The sequence below is a fragment of the Gobius niger genome (genome assembly GCF_951799975.1).
Source record: "Gobius niger genome assembly, chromosome: 13".
Taxonomy (NCBI): Eukaryota; Metazoa; Chordata; class Actinopteri; order Gobiiformes; family Gobiidae; genus Gobius; species Gobius niger.
The window spans coordinates 4,827,360-4,847,093 of NC_136864.1; the positions used below are offsets into that span (position 1 = coordinate 4,827,360).

The window sequence follows — 19,734 nt, forward strand, 5'->3', positions numbered from 1 at the left end:
CAGTCCTCAAGTAGCATTTTCTTCAAGTAGATGGGCTCACGAGCTGCCAGCAAATGCAGGGGACAATAATTTACACCGTAATCTTAGGGCGGCTGTGGCTACAATAGTTGCTTATCACCACAGAAGAATGTGAATGAATAAGGAATACAGTGTAGTGCAGGGGTGGGCAAGTTTGCGGTGAGGCGGGACGATTTTCATCATCGCCAAAACACCAAGGGTCGAACCTCAACACTGTAGCCCATGGAAAGAACTTTTTTTCTGCAAACGCCAAAGTTTTACATCAGTGGTTCCCAAGTCGGGACCCAACGTTACCCTCGGATGGCAGGCCCAAATAACCCAAATAAAACCTTTATTTGTCTTATATCGTACAAAATATTGTGTTTTTATTAAACAAGCAGTAGATATGCCTTTAAATCTGAAATTCCATGCAGTTTCAGAGGGAAAATATTGAAAAAAAAAGTTTCCTATAGACTCGCGACCCACTTTTGGGCCCCGACCCACCAGTTGAAAATCACTGTTTAACGTTACATACTGTAGGACCAAGTGGGATATTCTGCACAGGGCATTTTTAAAATACTGACACTATTTCTTGCATTGGTAGTAGCCAAAATAATCTTGAGGGCCAGAGGTTCTGTGCTGGAGGGCCGGATTTGGCCCGCGGGCCTGACGTTGCCTACCCCTGGTGTAGTGCTTGAAATCAACACAGGCTCGTGAAACGCATTAAGAAGTGTAAGCCATTAGTAGTAGTTCTATATTTGTATATAGGTATTATTTAATTACTATAATAATTAGGTTTGCCATTACTATTTTACCAATGACGTAACTAATATTTCCAGGGCATTTACTTCAGTGCGCCAAAAACGTAGCCTGTAGATAATAAGCGTGACGGTCCCGGAGTGGCCCCTCCTGCCCCTGAGCGGATCTCGGGCTGTCAGTGCACCGGAAGGAGCCCCGCTGTGTCGCGCTGAGTTCGGCGCAGACTAGACAGCGGGCTCTGGAGCTCCTGTGCCCGGGTTACAGAGAGAGCGAGAGGCATGGACCGAGCGGCCGTGGTGAAGGTCGGGGCCGCGGCCAGTGCCAGTGTGTGCGCGCTGTTCGGAGGAGTGGCCCTGGCGCAGTACATCGTGGCCAAAAAGAAGCGAGCGGGAAAGAAAACGCGGATCATTGAGATGGTGAGTGAAACAAACACGGACAGCTGAGGAGACACACGCGCGCGCGGACAGGAAGGAGACACAATAAAAGCACGACTCTTTATTCCTTACATCACTGGATTCAATCGATGAATCATAGTTAAACTGGTAGTATTATAGCTTGGTGTTTTTGCCAAAGGATGTAGGGAATTAACCTTGAACCCATAAAACGTGCGCCCCTGAGGCCTGTGCAGTGGTTCTGTAACTTTGCACTCACTTTGTCACCTCAGGCCGAGATCAGGCCCGAGTCTAAAAAAGGTTTTAAGTAGATCTAAAATGTACTGAATACTTGAATTCCCGTCTTATCTTATCTTTTTTTTGCTTCTTTGTGGCTCCATTTTGCTTTCTTATACATTTTTTTTTTTTTTATCACGTTTTGTCACACTTGTAAACTCTAAACTCTTTTTGTTTTGTTTTGACGCTTTGTTCAAGAAGCTTTTAGATTTGGGTAAAGCGTGTCTAAATCAGGGGGGAAAAAACAGAGATTATTACCAATTATTTAATTTATGCTTTAATAATAATGCATAAGTACTGAAGCATAAATAAAATTATCTTGAAATAATAAAGATGGCATAAATGACCCTGAAGGTCCAAGCCCATCCTCTTAACCGAGTTCAGTTTTACCCAAATCTAAAAGCTTCTCGAGTCTCGACTGGAACTTACAGCCAATAGGCCAGTGTAATGCCTCATTTGAAAGCTAAGACAAACACAACTCATCAAAGATTTCTTCTCGCCTTATCCGCACTTTTTTTGTAACCGTTTTGTCGCTTTTTCATCCTCATGTCTTGTTTTTGTCACTATTTTCTTGATCCTTTTGTACATAGAGTGACTAAACCAGTCCCTTTTTTTGGTTATAACCTGATGCACAGACATTCAGGCCTCACTTATTCCCCTAATATGCTGTGAATTGTGTGTTTTAATATCAATAACCTCCTGTGTTGTAGATCTGATTGTTAAAAACCTTTCTTTGGTCTGCGGGTCTTTTCTCAACTCTGCCCCTCCATATAAACCTCTCAACTGGTCCCACCTGCAACACCGTCTTTCATTTGTGTGCTTTTAATGTGAAAGCTCAGACAGGAAGTGCGTTGTGCTCCTGTTTTGTTGACGTCGTGGATGCTTCATCAGACAGCAGCAGTAGAGGTCACCAGTTTGTGTCGTCGTTTTTGCAAATAACCAGCGTAAGGTTTAATCCACTTATTCCACGTGAGCCCTGCTCTGTTCAGGGATGTTCGAGCTCCGAGTGAACCTTTGACACAGGATAGTTTACACTCCTGACTTCATTATTGCACTAATGCTCAGGAGTTTTCTCGAGGCTTTGACAGTTCAGTTTGCATTAGAGCTGGTCTTGTTTTGTCCTTTACTTTAGCATCGCCTTGTTTTCTGAGAATGTAAAGGGTAAGAATTTTGAAGAGGGACTGAAAGAATGTGAAGAATTGGCCCCAGGATTGCAGAAAAGCCTGATATTACAGACATGCTTAAGTGTATGGTTCTGCACTACACTTCCAGCCTTTCATCCAAGAATGTCTGCAATGTCAGAAAAAATATTGATTCTGTTTTTTTTTATTAAAATAAATGAATTATAATGCTGTACAAACAGTCAGATCCCTGTGACGATGTGGAGAAATTATTCTGTGATTCTTTCTCCAAACCTACTTTTGCAAAGCAGCTCAAACAAAGGAGCTTTCTTTGATCTTCTCACAACCAGGTTTCATTTCTGCAAAGTACAGAATTCAAAATGCTTCATTAATTTGTAAAAAGTTAGTTTTTTGCTGCATCACCCTCAAACTGCTCTCACGTGTTTCCATGTGCTCATTCATTAATTTAACACAGCAGCTGAAACCGTTTAGTCCTGAAGTCACTCAGCGACTGAAGCCGTTACTGGTTTAGCTCAGCCTGGACTCTGCTGGTCACACATGATAGTCCTTGAAGAGCCAAAGTCGCCTTCACCTTCTGAGGAGACTGAGGTCCTTCGGAGTGAGCAGGCCTCTGCCCTCCACTACGCTGCCGTGTGCGGGACCCCGGGCAGGACAGAGCGGGTCAAGCACACACTGAACAAGCTGGTCAGGAGGGCCAGCTCCGTCCTGGGGTCCCCTGGACTCTGTGGAGGAGGTGAGGGACAGGAGGGTGTTAGCCAAGCTCACCTCCATCATGGACAACACCTCCCACCCACTGCACGGGACTGTAGAGGAGCTCAGTGAAAGAAGGAGCTACTACAGGTCCTTCATCCCCACTGCTGTCAGATAACTACATACACATTTATACTTCATTGTACATAAGATACCATTTACTATTTAATTGATTGCACATTTCCTGTCTATTTTGCACACCCTCTCTCCATTGTGAGATCAATAAAGGCTTATCATATCAAAGGAATAAAAGGCAAGGCCAGTCGAAGCGTCTCTCTCTGTGTCAGTGGCAGAGTGGTTTTCCTGTTGTTGTAAATTGGGCCAGAGTTTGTCTGCACAGTGGTTGGGTGTGATTCATGTGTGAGGCATTCGGCTCCACCTCGGGCACGTCGCTCTAAGGAGGACCCTGACATAGTTTCAACTGGTGCAACTGTCTTTTCTCCCGTGTGCTACCTGCGTTTGTCCACTAGGGGTCGGAAGAGTCATCTGTTTCAACACGGCATATCTTTTTATGTAATTACGTTTTGTTTTTTTTGTTTTTTTTGTAGCGATGAATTCTGGTACATTTTTAGGTTTTTGAATTTCTAGAGCAGAAAATGCTTCTTCTGTTATCAGACAGAACATGTGCTGTGGGAGGGGCGTCAAAGTGTGTTATCAGGTCACTGTATGAGTTTTTTTGTTTTCTAATTTTGTGCCATTGTGACCTTGAATTGGTCCCGATTTAGCAGCTGGTGAATGTGTTGAAAAAAATAGGATAATTGATCGTAGTTCTCATATCGTGCAGCCCTGTCCTCCTTAGTGTTGTGTAAATAGGCTTTATCGATCTATGCAGACATCCTTGCACTGTACTTAGAGGCAAGGAGCAGCTGACCTCTGACCCCGCGATGTCGACAGCCGTTAAAGTCGTCCATTGGTGCAACGAAAGGCTCCAAAAGTGTGTCCCCAAAATCTGCTTTTAGCCGCCTGTCCCACATAAGGCAACCAGGGCAGCTCAACATGGGAGAAAAATGACCTTGAACATTGTGATAACGACAGGGTTTGGGAAAATTCACTGGAGATCCGCCAAGTTTGTGGGTACTAGCAAACATTTTCAATACACTGACACTAGCTAAAAGAAAAACAATATGAAAAGTGGCGTGAAGAGCCGGGGAACAACTCCGTAAACTGCTGAGTCACTAAATGTAAATACATGTAACTCACTGTAGTGTCCAAATGTTTCGTAACGCTTTAGATTACTATGATGCATTGAACCTGCCAAATTTAGTACGATGTAACCTGCTGTAACAATGTGCAATAACTTGTACTTATGGCTACATACATGATGGACTAATATGTATTTGTTTAGGGGTACGTAAGATCATAAGACATATATATAACTCTAACCCTAACCTTATGCCCTAAGGGTCTTATCTTATTACATTAGGTACTTCCAAAGTACCTAATGTAACATTACATATTACAGATTGTTACAAATCAGATTACATAGAGGCTAAATTGCTCTGTGCAAACGTCCGCTCTGGCTAAAGTGTTTAGGCGTCTCGGATGCGTGTCTTGTACCACAAAGGTTTATTGGCAAACCTCATTGCCATCCAAAAATACACAGATTTCAGGACTCCACAGACACGGTCAAAAGTTGTAGTCCTCCACACTGCAGCACCCGAGTGCCCCCTCCTCCCCTCTCCTCCCCTCTCCTCCCCCCTTATATAGGGCAGGTACTTGCATAAGCAAACGCACAGAGAGCGCAACGCAGTGGGAATGTCTCCAACGCATTGTACTAAATATTGTTCAGTGTCAAGGAAGTGTAAAATATAGTGTAACCAAATGTTTTAATGCAAACACTAACTCCAGTATTTTAGCTTTCCAAACCTCCATTAGTTTATTATTGGTAAGGCAAGTTTATTTGTGGAGCACAATTCTAAACACAAGGCAATTCAAAGTGCTTCACAGTTGCATAAAATGACAAGAAAACAGATCAAAGCAATCCGAAAAACAAGAGCAAGCGTGCAGATAAAATACTTTACAGTTTTCAGCCTGGATTTAAACATTGTCAGAGTCGAGGCCTGTCTCACATCCTCATGAAGACTGTTTTTAGCTGCATGAAGCTGAAACACCGCCTCACCGTGTTTAGTCCTGACTCTGGATAACAGACCGCTTTCCATCGACTTAAAGTGGGCAGAAACTAATCAATATCTATCTCTAAAAGTTTGATATTACATAATTAAACCAAACTGCACACAGGGAAACATTTACACAGCATCTTTCAGTCGCCAGGAGACTCTTTACTCTGCATTATGTTAGACCCATAGGGATGAAGCTAATCACAGTTGCTAATCATTTGTGAGCATTTTATGTAAGCACTTAGCTATTTATATGCTTTAAGATGTTGTACCCCGTGGTTGTAGTAATTCCAGTTGCCTCTGTTTGACTGTAAAAGTGAGAAAAGCAGCTTTGTGGTTTCAATTCGGGTTCAGTTTCAGATTATATGCATTCGAAACATGAACCAATATGGCTAGAAATGAACTAAACTTGGACTGACATCACTTCACGTCAACCCATCGAGTGTCGGATGTTTTGCAAGTCCCACAGATATCTTTGTGCTGATTTGCATGTGTTGCATCATCATTCCCATAACCCCATATCTCCATCCACTTTGTGCAGAACAGAATGACATTTTTGTATTTATTATGTATCAGTAAACTTGCCTTAGCGGTAATAGCATTAGTGCTGTGTAAGTGTTGTAATAGTCTTGGCAGCTCCGATGTTCTTCGCTGTTGCTCTTCTGCGGTTTATGTGAAACTGGAGAGCTTTGGCCTAGATTCAAACTCAGGAATGTCCTCGCACTCGTAGACAGCAGCACCCGATGCAAACCCCCACTTTAAAATTAGATCTACGTCTACGTTACTGTATAAACAAACAAGCTTCAGGTTCATCTGGACATTTTACTTTGGGTGAATTTCAAACACAATTGACCCCACTGTAAAATGTACAAGCTTTTATAACACACTGCCTGACCTGAGATAAAGGGGCCCCCTGGATGTGACTGTTCTGATCTGGGGTTGCTGCAGTTGGTCTGGTTTACGTGCACAAAGAATGAGGTCAGTCGACGACCTGAACATCCTGAATGACCTGGTTATTGTTCCATCAATGGGTTTCTTCCCTGATGGCACGGGCATATTCCAAGTTAACAATGCCATCGATCAGGAGCATGAGGGTTCAGTTTCACACCACAGAGACCAGATCTTAAAGGGATGTTGCTGTTGCTGATTTCTGGAGATTTTTGAGTTTTTTGTAATTCAAGCAGTTCTTGTGTTTGAAGAGTTTCGTGGCGCTAGGCTAGTGCAAGGCTAGCGCATTTCTATGGTATCAGCTAGCCTGCATTAAAAACAGTCTGACCCGCTCCACAGAGCACCTGAGGCAAACTTATAACGCCGGACTAACCATATAAATGTCTGCGTCAATAAAGTAATTTTAACCATTTTAACCATTTAAAATAACTTAGATTTGAGCAGCATCAGCTTCGTGGTTGTACAAGCTACGCGGCGGCAGAGTGATCTGCCAGAAAATAGTCCGTCAAAATGCGATCATTCATGTGATGCAAGGTCAGTTATATTCCAAAAATTGTTCTATCGATACAGACATTTATATGGTTAGTCTGGTGTTATAAGTGATTTGCCTCAGGTGCTCTGTGGAGCGGGTCAGACTGTTTTTAATGCAGGCTAGCTGATACCATAGAAATGCGCTAGCCTTGCACTAGCCTAGCACCATGAAACTCTCCAAATATAAGAACTGCATGAATTACAAAAAAAAATATCTCCAGAAATCAGCAACACTCTGGATAACTAGGAAATGAGGCCCTATGTCAAAAATCCTGAAATATCCCTTTAACCCCTATTGAGAATCTTTGGGATGTGCTGGGAAAAGGCTTTGCATAGTGGTCATTCTCTCCCATCAGCAATACAAGATCTTGGTGATGAAGTGATGTAACACTGGATCTTTTGACATTGCAGAAGCTTATTGAAAGCTTATTGTGCTGTAATTGAAGCTAAAGGCGTCCAATTGTGAATCTAATCGGGCCCATTTGACGAGAATCGAATCGAATCTGAAAAATAAATAGTTTCAATAGTAATAGTCTTTCTTGCGTCAGTAACTCTTTCGAGCTTTTTTCACATTTCCTGGAATGCATGTGTGAGTCTTGTCTCAACAGACTTCAGTCTCCTCGGTATGTTTGAAATCTGAATTTTGCAGATCTTATAGCAATTTTTTAGTCTCACTTGCTCCTGTAGAGCTTGGATGTTGTCTTTAAAACTTAAATCTATTCTGGTGAATCTACATAATGCTCCTGCCGCTTGGAAAACAGGTTAAGCTTTAAATTAAATCAAAATAGCCTCCAGTCTTTGCAGAAAGAGGCCAACTGCTTTAAAGGATTTTTATGTGTTATTTTGTACAGAACCTGCTCGACCTAACAATCCTCCTAATCCTTTAAACAAGCTCAGACATATCTGTGAACTGAAATGCTTTACCTGAAGAAAATAGGGCAGTGGTTCTCAAACTTTTCACATCTGGTACTAGGGCTCGAGGGAGTTCGCCGAACCAGTCCACATGTGTTTTGTGGATCTGGAGAAAGCGTTCGACCGTGTACCTCATGGCCCCTCTGCCATGCTTCTCCCCCGGAAAAAGGTGCTTCCCCTCCTCAGGTCGGTGGGGAGTCTTTGCCTCAAGCGGAGGAGTTCAAGTATCTCAGGTTCTTGTTCACGAGTGAAGGACGGATGGAGGGTGAGATGTGCGGCGGCAGCAGTGATGCGGTCGCTGTATCGGACTGAACAGGGAGCTGAGTCAGAGCAAAGCTTCCCACACTCACCTATGGTCATGAGATCTGGGTAATGACCAAATGGACAAGATCGCGGATACAAGCGGCCGAAATAAGTTTCCCTCTTCAGGAGCAGTTCTCACAAACGCAGCTCAAAGCCTTCTTGACTTACTTCGTATTATTTCATGCCGCTGTGATGATTGTTTTTAGTCCCTTTGCATTTCACGTGCTACTGGCAAATACTTTGGTCCAACATAAACAAACAGCACTGTGTGATGATGTCACCAGGCCGCGCAGCTCTGTTTGCTTGGGCAAGTGTGAGGGCTGGCCAGCAGGGGGCAAGTGAGCCAGGGATGTCTCGAATGGAGGATTGCGGTAGCATATTCAATGTAATTTTATATCTTTTTTATAATTTTAACTATGTACAAATATACATGTTTTAAAGGCAACCAATAATCGTTTGAATAATCGTGATCGTCATTATTATTCTATAATCGAGCAGCCCTATTTCGGGGACATCGCCTCTTTCTAAAGTTACATCATCTTTGTCTTTCAAAAACAATCTGGCCTTTGTTGACGCTTCTGCAAAATTCACGTCGTGGAGCATAGCCAAAAATGATGCAAATGGAGTTGCGTCACTTTCAGTACAAAGATGTGATGCTATTTATGTAAATTATATGTATGTTTCGTTTGTGTTGAGAACAGCGATTGCATCTATACTTCATCTATTTTTCAGACCAAGAGCATTAAATAAATCCTGTATTTCAGAACATGTTTGTTTAGTCTCAACGTGCAGCCTTTGCGATTTGGGATTCACTAATTGACATAAGTATCTTTCCTGCTGACTCGAACCTTGACCTTTAGCGAGCCTGTAGCTAGCTTGTTTTTAGCGAGAGAGGGGCACAGCGACCTGCTCTGTGATGAAATGTGCACGGTCAGCGGTGGATCGCATACCGTCTGACTGAGCAAGTTGTAATTGATTTCAAGTTCTGCTGGTCACAGGGCTCGCAGTAGTGGACAACAGAGAACATTGTACAAAAACGAGGAGCGTCATGTGTTCTTTATTTAATGACTGATTTACACACTGTTACACATTTTTTTTTAAATTTGCACGGCAATTGTCTGTAATGACTCCTGTTTAAATTGGAGCTTTCTGATTGGATCAAGCACATCCTGTTTTAGGTCATCACAGCCAGTCTCTAAATGTTGTAAATCAGGGGTAGGCAAGTTTGTATCGCTGATCGACGATTTGCATAATTTCCAAAACGCTCAAGGCCGAACCACTATTTTAGCCTAAAGTAAACAACTTTTCTGCAAATGCCATTTTTTCATCTGGCTTCGAGACCGACCATTACCCATAGGATGACAAGCCGTTTTTATTAGAGCTCGACTGACATGGGTTTTTGTAGAGCCGGCGCCGATACTTTGGGATTTTAATATATTGTGTGACATCAATACAGTCTAAATTTTTTTCTTGCAAAAGAGATGTCACCATTTATTAATTACATCAATCGATAAAATAATGTAAAAACATTAAACAAGGATCAACTTACATAAAGTGATCTGATGATATTATGTTAGTTATCAGTTATTTCATCAAATAAAATACATACACTTGGCCACTGCAGCAGTGGTTTGAGTTTATTTCTTTACGTGATACAGTCATAGTTTCTGTCCCAGTCTTGCTTAGTTGATGTTAGCATTGGCATCCTGCCGTTAGCTTTAGCACACTGATGCTAACCGCAGCATTTTGCATGGTGATCAAAAATACAATTGCAGAGGTTAAAACAAATTCAGCGATTGAATTCTCCAGGTTCTGAGCTTCAAAATGAGCTGCAGCAGCATGTCCATATTGACTGAGGTTTAGTCGGTGAAACTTGTGTTTAACAGACTTTTTTCAGACCGATTTTCATTGTGACCCACTGAGATTTGTTCCGTGACCCACTTTTGGGTCCCGACCCACAAATTGAGAATCACTGTTTTACTATTCTGCCAGGAATTTTTTGAAACACTGACACTATTTCTCATTATTCATTTTTAGAGTTCTTTAACAGCTATTTGATGTCTTATTTGCATAATAATATTTCTCAAAATCATCTTGGGGGCCCCTGCTGTAAATGATCGAACCACGATGCAAAAACAGTATTTAGTCTCTCAAATGTTAAGGCATATATCAATAATATACAGTATCTATATATAGTCAAAGTCCCATTGCTTTGTTATGAGATGTTTTCATGAGTTCTAAATGTGGACTAACCCGGGTCCTCTCAGTCCTGTGGGTGCTGCTGTGTACAGTCACAGTGCAGGGCGAGCTCAGTTCCCTGTTCTATCCCAGCTTGTGTTGACGCCTCTCAGCTGACGCGGTTTATGTAGTCTGAGTGTATTTTGAGCTACGCCCCCCGCCTCGCGCCCCTCCCCCTCGACTATAAAAGCCTCTCTCGAACGCTCAGTCTTTTCTTCACTTTGCTGCAAGCCACGACAACAACTCGCCAAAGGTAGGCTCCCAAACAACCAAGGAGAGGCACTTTGTTTATGCAAATGGGATGGGTTCGCAATTGTTCTCTCAAATGCAGCTTCACTGTTTTTGATCGAAATAATCAGAAAATTCACAAATGTTGATTTATGTATTTATTTTGTAAATGATAGACTCCTCAAACGATATTTAATATTAAGTTTCTGGCGTAAAGTGGACGTATTCTGCATATGTGAGTGATATTACAGTGTGTTTTCTTACTTGAAATAATGTCTACGTAAGGAGACACAGGGCTGGTCTGGATCTTCTCTTAAGGCTCATAAACGCTCCATCTTCTGTGTAAATTAGCCTGTCTGTCACTGTGTTTCCCCAGAGCGTTTGGGAGTCATGGCAACAGTGCTATGCATGAGCGAACCTCTGGGGACGCTATTGCCCACAGCTCAATCAACAGCGGAAGAACAAATGGCTAAAGTGTTAAGAACTGATCTGCCGACAAACCATCACTTACCTTTTAAAAAAAACATATTTCTCTGTAATCGTTTTTTTTGTGAGTAGGAAGACATCGCTCCACTTTTGGGTCCAACCTAGCTTCACTATTCACTATAATGGGATTTAGCTGATTTTAAAGGGGCTAGATGCAAGTTAACCATTTTATACTCACTACTGCCACTTCAGGTCATACGTGTAGCTGCAGCTTCTATATTAAGCTCGTGCATGATGGCAATTCGGACCCGAAGTAACACCTCTTTGAGTGACAGTGCAGGATTTTAGAGGCAGTTGTGGTGAACAGGTCTGAGCTCATTCTACACATTAGGACATTGTTGGAACATGTAGGGGGAGGAAAATACTTAATTTTGACATTTTTAAACTATGTATAGTCCCTTTAACCTGCTCGATGCTAGATTTTCTTTAGCCTTTAGTAATAGTTATTTTTTCCATGCACAATGGCGGTTTATTTTAAGTATACAAATAACTTCATTTTGCCTGGAGGAATGCTATATTACTCTAATTAGGAGTAAATTATCTTTATCAGCTGGAGATTCAGACAAAGTTGCATGTTTTTGTTTTTTTGTTGCTGTTTTATCTATGGATCTCTCAAAGGTTTGGACCTGGAAGTAGCTTATTATTTTGTGTGATTTCACACTTAACAAATACTTTAAAAAGTGACAATGCTAACCAGGAAGCTACATTAGCTTTGTGCTACATATGCTAACGTTAGTAACAAGTGCTGTTTTTTTTTTTGCTTCTGCTGTGAAGAAACATCTACATGGACCCGTATTTTGCTTAACTTTATTACTGTGTGATCAATAATCAGCTTGAAAACGGTTTTTAAAAAAAGGGCAAATTGTGACTCCCATGAGAGGTTTTCTTCCCCCTCGGCTAGGCCACGCCCCCTTGACATGTTGCCGTCTGTGTCTATATAAATATAAACACAAACAGCCCTAGAGCTCAAGTGGTTGCAGTTTGTGTTTTGGCGTCTGGATGGGGCAGGGTCCCGTTGCTTCTTTATGAGGTGTTAAAACCCAGCTATGGTTATGTAACTTTGCCCCTCCCCTGCCCCCCCACTTCTCAACATACAGTATGCCCCATATACCTGTCAGGCCTGACGAGACCTGCCCTGAACCAAACACTTCAACAGCCCAAAGGGAACTTGGAGCACTCTTTTCCAAGAACTGTTGAACCAGAATAAGAAAATGCAGTGGAGTTTGTGAGATTGCATTAAGTTGAATGCAAAGTGGAGGCACAATGGCTGAGTGGTTAGCGTTTCCATCTGACAGCAGGAAGGTCAAAACCATAGACTGTAAAAAATAATACACGACGACTCCTCACTCCTCTCCGTTTGCCACAATGACTACGCTCGAGGGGGGAATCATGACGGATTTACAGACTCCTCCTCCCCAGCTCTGACGAAGTATGTTCCTAAAAAGGGCATAAGGGCGGGATCTCCACTGTAGACTCCGCCCTTGCGTGACGTGTAGCTCGCGCTGCTCCAATGCTAATAGTCCGACCCCCTGGTTTGTTTAATTGTATCTAACCCAGCGTTATCACAGGAGGAATATCTAGCTGCAGAAAGAGTAGGAAAATTAGAAACCAGGCTTTAAAGTTGTTTTTAACGCATCTATAGCGCAATGCATTCCAATGGGGCTGAGCGGCTATATGGAGGTACTACAGCAATGGCAGCCCCTAGTGTCATTATCACAAAGCAGAGCAGCCATCGGTCGAAATGCTGGTTAATAATAATTACTATATCAACTTGTCATTCAATAAAGATAAACAATACATTTTTGGGCTCAATATTTATTGTCATTACATTTATTTGCATTTTCCCTGCATTTTGTCTTTCATTTAATAATTTATATCTTACCAGGAGTAAATTGTGTGTCATTGTATTTCACGTTGTAGGTTGAGAACCGTTCCACTGTTGCATATTTAGCTGTGACTCTAAATGATCCTGGTTAAGTAACAGCTTAGATCCTGTTTCAACACATGTACAGAATGTGTTTTCTCGATCAGCCCTGTGGACGTCAGACCTTCTCTATATCCCTCATGCAACTGTTTGAAAAGGAGCAAGTATGGCTGGTTCCACTTTTTATCCAGTACAACAGGTCCTGCTGGTGTACTTTAAGTGCTAAAGGTGTGATGTCGATTTGCACAAATGCAATATTTGTGTTTTGTAGTCCCATGTGTGGACCTCAAGGTGAACATTCAATACTGCAATCCATAATAAAGACGGTAATAAAGAGCAATGGGTTTTCAGTCTCAGGAAGTTTTCCCATTTTGAGGATTTTTTAACAGAAACAATGAAGATTACCTTGCTCAGTGACCTATAAAGGCTTCTTACATACAAGGAGACATTAGCCAAATAGGCGCTTTTAACCACATTGTTCCCTCATCAAAAGTAATCCTGCGCACTCTTGTCAGCACTCCAATCTTTTACTGGATTAAAGCGCATCATAGATGAAACACCAAATTATCCTCCACATTTTGAAAGCCTGTAATCCATCACCAGACTCTTTCGGAGCAGTTCTCCGCTCATAATGCGTTCATCATGGAGGGAGCGCATTTACTTTGAGGGAGTTCAAGCCTGTTCAGCTCTGGGTCTCATTTATTATGTTTACAGAGACGTTCAAATATCAATGCTGAAGTATACAAATGTTTTTATGCATAAGATCATAAAAACAGTCAAACAAATGACTGGTTGCTTCACCGTCAAGATCATCATTTCTGGAGACTCGTGCTGCTTCCATGAATTACATTTTTCCATTTATTTCCTATTTTCTGTGCAGATGCCGCAGTTTGAGAAGTCCACGGTCCACATGAAGGACCCGGAGCGAGTGGAGCAGATCATCTGTGGCCTCATCAAAGGAGGAGCCACTAAACTACAGGTATCTAGAACTTATCTTTCACTACAGCAGGTCTCATTAGGCTCCAGTATTTGACTTACTTTTATGATATGACCTTGTCGTAACTTATTCTAATCCTTGTGGTTTCCAGATCATCACAGACTTCGACATGACGTTATCCAAGTTCCAGGTCAACGGAAAACGCTGCCCCACCTGCCACAGTGAGTAACCCAAAACAATTCTCCCTGTCTTCTGCCAGAGACCTCCCTTCCAGGGCCTGATGTGAAAGGATGTTTACTGCACTTCCAGATTTTGCATAACTAGGCCTTGATATCAACTAAATGTGGTTGGGTTGACAGCAGCTGAAGACATCCGGATCTTTCATAATCTGGAATGTTTGGTGGATAAATGCTGTTCTCCCTGTGCGCAGATATCATTGACTACTCTCAGATGGTGACGGACGAGTGTCGGCAGAAACTGGTGCAGCTGAAGAACCAGTACTACCCCATCGAGATCGACCCACAGCTCACCATGGAGGAGAAGTACCCCTTCATGGTGGAATGGTACGAGGCTGTTTCCCCCTCCTGTAACCTGCTGTAACAAAGAGCTATGTTCATTCACGATGCCGTTGTGTTGCAGGTATTTTAAGTCCCACTCACTGCTGGTGGAACAGCGGCTACAGAAGGACAAACTCCCCGAGGCCGTGAGAGAGTCCGACGCAGCGCTCAGGTACGAACACGGGACACACCCCGGCATTTTTATTTGACTTTTGATTGGTCAACAGCCTAAGGAAGCTAGGCTCGATCATTCTGATTGCCGAATATGTCTATCACTCAAATGGCGGCGGCACAAGGAGGCGGTTCTGTTTCTGCAGCAGCTCAAACTTCAAATTTGATGCGATAAAGGTTCATTGTGCAGCCTCACTTTCTCCGCGCTCATGCCGACAGAATGGGTTGATATTAGGTACTTTAACAGCGTATGCTTGTGAAGTTATCCCTCTTTCTCCCTCTAGATATCCGATCATGTTTAATGTCATCCTCGTCTCTCTGCAGACCGTCGTGTTTAGGTCCAGGTCACAAGATAATGCAGTAATTTAAAGCAATACTAAGTAACTTGTTTACCTTAATACATTATTTCCGTAGTCCCTCTGGGGCTAATGCAAGTGTTAATGGGATGATTGGAGGTCTTTCAGCTCCCCCTGGTGTCTCTGGCCAGAAAACCACAATTGCAACTTGACTGCCACCGGACCGGAGCCACCAATACACACTAATAGAATCACAAAGAAGAAGCTAACAGGCTAACGGGCAAAGCTAACTGTGGGCTAGCGCCACTTAAACAGTATTTAAGCCAAGTTTGAGTGAAAAATTCCATTGTGTAATTGGATGTTCTATAGTAGAGATTTACTCTCACGGACAATTAATAAGGTAAAGAAATCGCAACTTGCTACAACACCTGCAGTTGCGCTTATGGCCTCTAGGGGCAAGAGTTACTTAGTACTGCTTTAAATACATGTTCATTCATATGGATCCCATTAGCTGAGAGCAATAAGCAGTCAGCTAGTCTTCCTGGGTCCATTCCAAAACTTACATATTCATACATAAATATATGTATATATGCAGTATTTAAAAACATAGGTATATATATATTTGTCTAAAAAAAATCTCAGGCATCTTGGGGCAGTTGGAGACGCTGTGGCTCAAGGTCTGCACTGAATATTAATTTTGCACAGATTTTGCATAGATTTAGTAAATGGTTGTGCAATTACCCCTCCTGGAACTGCTACCATAACATGGTGGAGGGGTTTGAGCACCTGAAGGATCCTGGGAGCTCTGTTGTCGAGGGCTTCATGTCCCTGGTAGGGTCTCCCATGGCAAACAGGTCCTAGGTGATGGGTCAGACAAAAAGCAGTTCAGAAGCTCCTTATGACAGAGCAACAGGCCCGGTTTGAACCATGGCCGTCCTTCTGTGGACCCACCACCTGCAAGAGGAGCCATAAGGGGCTGGCGCAATGTGATCTGAGCAGCTCCAACAACTGCCCCCACGACCCGGAAACGGACAAGTGGAAGAAAATGGATGGATGGATGGATGGATGGATGGATGGATGGATGGATGGTTGTGCAATTAGTCATCTGACAGGGGGAGCTGCAGCCCCCACAGCACCCCCATTTCTTGGAGAAATAACCGTATGACGTTCATTTTTGTTGCAGAGACGGCTACGAGCAGTTCTTCGAGCGGCTGCAGCAGCACAACGTTCCCGTGTTCATCTTCTCGGCCGGATTAGGGGACGTCCTGGAGGAGATCCTGCGTCTGTCTGGAGTCTACCTTCCCAACGTCAAAGTGGTGTCCAACTTCATGGACTTCGACGACAACGTGAGTCCAGCACATTGTAGACTTAATATTAGAAATAAAATAGAATTACGTGTTAGACATGTTTGTGTTGGCTCTTTGTCGTGCATGAATTTTCCATCATAGGTGAGATTTTCAAATATGGTCGAATAGAATGGGTTAGTTGAGTTGAGGGTGTTTCGGTTCTATCTTTAGAAGAACTGAAAGGCACTAGCTAGAGGTCTGTTTGAACTCCAGCTCCTCCTGAGGGGTGTGGTCAGGTTTGCCATAACTACAAACACATAAGGCTTATCCTCTAGCTGTAGGTTCTCCAGACCAGGAAGACAAATTTCCCAATGGGTTCAGTGAAGATTACTATAACTACCCTCAACCAAGAATCGATGCTCTCCAGTGGGATTTGATATATTTTACTTTCTTTCCCGTTCAGGGCGTTATTCGAGGGTTCAAAGGGGAGCTCATCCACGTGTACAACAAACACGACGGCGCCCTGAGGAACACGGAGTATTTCAAACAGCTGAAAGAAAACTGTAACATCGTCCTAATGGGAGACTCTCTGGGAGACCTGAGCATGGCGGACGGAGTGCCCAACGTGGAGAACATCCTGAAGATCGGATTCCTCAACGACAAGGTACGAACGTGAAACATGCACAATAAAGCCTGGTTCACACGGGAAGATTTCAAAATTGCCGGCAGATTTTTCCAAACCTGAGAGACACCCCACATGGACACTACAAATCACGTGTCTAACAGTAAAATCAGCAAAATCATCACATTACACATGAACCCATTTCACTCACGGACTCTCCCAGGTCAGACGGGTGTGCTCTCTGTAGATATTGTATTATTTGACAACAAACAGACCTTTCGTTTCATTTCATTCTGCATCAGAACAGGTCGATCAGATGTTAAGTTTTGAAATCTCTTGCTTCAATCCAGCAGCATGTATGTGTTTACATGGGGAGGGGTGCGCTGTGAGGCGGGGGAGGTGGAGCTTGTCTTTGCTTCTGCGGAAAGAAGTTGGCGCGCCGTTTCTAAGGTGGTGCATCTATATCGAGGCAAAGTGGGAATGCAACCATTCCGGTCCAGAAAAATGGAGAAGCTGAGGGTGGCTTTAAAGCTGGGGCACCTGACTTTACCTGCACAAACTGTGACATTTTTTAATTTGCCCCAAACTCCTTTCTTGCTCTTGCAATCCCTCCTGCATGGCCGAATTGTTTAGGTAAAGAAGGTAAAGGTAAAGAAGGGGGACCACCCCAATAATACATTTCACTAATTTAGCTTCTACTTCCATCTTCTAAGGCCACACCGCCTTTGCTCTGCCCAATCCCGTCAGACCTTGGAAGCTAAGTAGGGAAGGCAGGACTTGGATGGGAGACCATTTGGGAACACCAGGAAGCCTTGAGAATGTAGTGAGTGAGTGGTTGGTGGTGGTCGGAGGGGCCGATGGCGCCGACTGGTTGCCTCGCTTCCGTCGGTCTACTCCAGGGCAGCTGTGGCTACAGTAGTAGCTTACCACCACCACCAAGTATGGAGTGAATGAATAGTGCAATGTAAAGCGTCTTTGAGTGTCCAGAAAAGCGCTATATAAAACCAATGCATTATTATTTGAATATGGGGTAGGCACCTATAAGCTTTCTTGCTTCGGCCTACTCCCTTTGAGTTTTTTTGTTCTGTGACAATGTAATGTAAATAATGTAAATATAATAACTCAAATAAAACAATCAATCAAATTGTTATTATCGCTCTATAAAAAATGGGTGAAGACCATGCAACAAGGTCTTTTTTGTTGTTGCTGTGTTTACAATGTACTCTGTGGTGGTAAAAACAAATAAACTTTACAACAACAAAAAGTTAGGTACCCCAGCTTTAACCATGTGAGATAATTATAAATAGAGACAATTTGAATTTGTGCAATAATTAAACAAGATTTGGACATTTGTTCCCAGGTGAAAGTTATGTTCAGAAAACAAACCTGAACATTAAATTTAAAAATGTGAGTTTTGTCTGCTGTGTCTCCCCTTAAACTTACCTCCCCCCTTTTTTTGGTTGAAAACTGGGAGAAAAAACATTGGCACATTCCCTTTAAGACAGTAATGTGAGTGGTTATATAACAGATTAAATCCTTTGAAAAGCATAAATTCAACATGTTCTGTGTCTAATCTTTCAGGTGGAGGAGCGTTTGGATAAATACCTCGATAGCTACGACATCGTTTTGGTCCGGGACGAGACGCTGGAGGTGCCCAACGCCATTCTGCAGAAGGTGCTTTAACTGCTCCCCCTTTAAAGCCGCCGCCGCCGGGGCCAGCACACGGACTGCTCACCTCCTCCCAGACGCAAAACCACAGGCGACGACGAGAGGCTCTGCTCCAGCCTGTCAAAACACAGAGAAGCAAACAACGCGAGCAGTGAAGCGGTCAAGTGTGGACTTTAAAAACAGAACAATATCACTACTCAGAGGGGGCGCCACCTCGTGACATCAGCAGGTGGAACAGAGCGTTTTGGACACAGACTTTCTCAAACGTGCATGAATAAAAGGTTTGTTTGAGACGAGGAAAGGACTTTTTATCTCAAAGACAACGTTGCATAATCTGTCTCCTTTATCTAAACCTGTAGTGTTTTTTGCTCGCTCCAGCTTCGTCTTTTCACCTGGTCATGTCTGTTACGTTTGGTACAGATTGGTTTTGGAAGGGTTGCAAAAGAAAAGGCTTGTCCAGGATTTATTAAGAGGAGGTGTTGTGCAGGTGTTTGGTGATTATCTCAGACTTATCTTTATCACTGTCTTACACTTTGTTGGTTAGAAAATGCAATATCGGTCTACAACAGCTGCAGCAAAATGTACAGTAGTTTAATCTCCTGGTTATTCAAGCAAATTAACTCTAAGCCCCTCCCACCTCTCCTCCTCTCCCCTTTGCTTTGCAGCTGTTTCAATAGAGAGATAAAAAGAAAAACATTTACACACACGGCACACGCACATTTAATTTCTTAGGATTTGCAAACATTTTATCAAAGAGAGAGAACTGGACAAACTTTTGAGACTTTTCAGACCAAACTGCAACTGAATTATCCAATAAATTTAGCGCTTTTTTTAATGACATTTAAGGCCTTGATTTTGGCACAATTCATTTAATGACTATTAATGCTTTTTAATGCCATCTGGAAACCCATGTGTGCTCAAAACACAGCTCAAGGAATGTTTTCCATGAAAAAACAGCATTGTAAGCAGGGCCGGCCCTAGCCAATTTGGGGCCCGAGGCGAGATTTAATTCAAACCCCCCCCCCCCCCCCCCCCCCAAAGATGTTATCAGAAAATTTTTGACGCAAATAGCATAGTTGTTTTTTTTTCTCGCCTTTTTCCCAAACCTTTTGGACATGGAAGAGAAATCTGACCATGTGCAATTATGAAACGTGCTCACACCAGTTACATTGGAGGAGGAACCTTGACTTCTGA

General features: G+C 42.8%; 1 protein-coding gene across 2 annotated transcripts; it reads left to right on the top strand.

Annotated features, from left to right (window-relative positions):
* The first annotated feature begins 874 nt into the window (after positions 1-874).
* nt5c3a (5'-nucleotidase, cytosolic IIIA) lies at positions 875-18,902 on the top strand. 2 transcript variants are annotated; one of them, XM_079569863.1, is made up of 8 exons: positions 875-1,172; positions 13,884-13,982; positions 14,092-14,161; positions 14,371-14,503; positions 14,580-14,669; positions 16,148-16,310; positions 16,714-16,914; positions 18,454-18,902. In XM_079569863.1, exons 1-8 carry the CDS (start codon positions 1,035-1,037, stop codon positions 18,553-18,555), a joined length of 996 nt encoding a protein of 331 aa, XP_079425989.1. In that variant the 5' UTR covers positions 875-1,034; the 3' UTR covers positions 18,556-18,902. The 2 variants fall into 2 exon arrangements, with proteins under 2 accessions (XP_079425989.1, XP_079425990.1); XM_079569864.1 differs by lacking the exon at positions 875-1,172 and adding an exon at positions 10,573-10,618.
* The last annotated feature ends 832 nt before the right edge of the window (positions 18,903-19,734 follow it).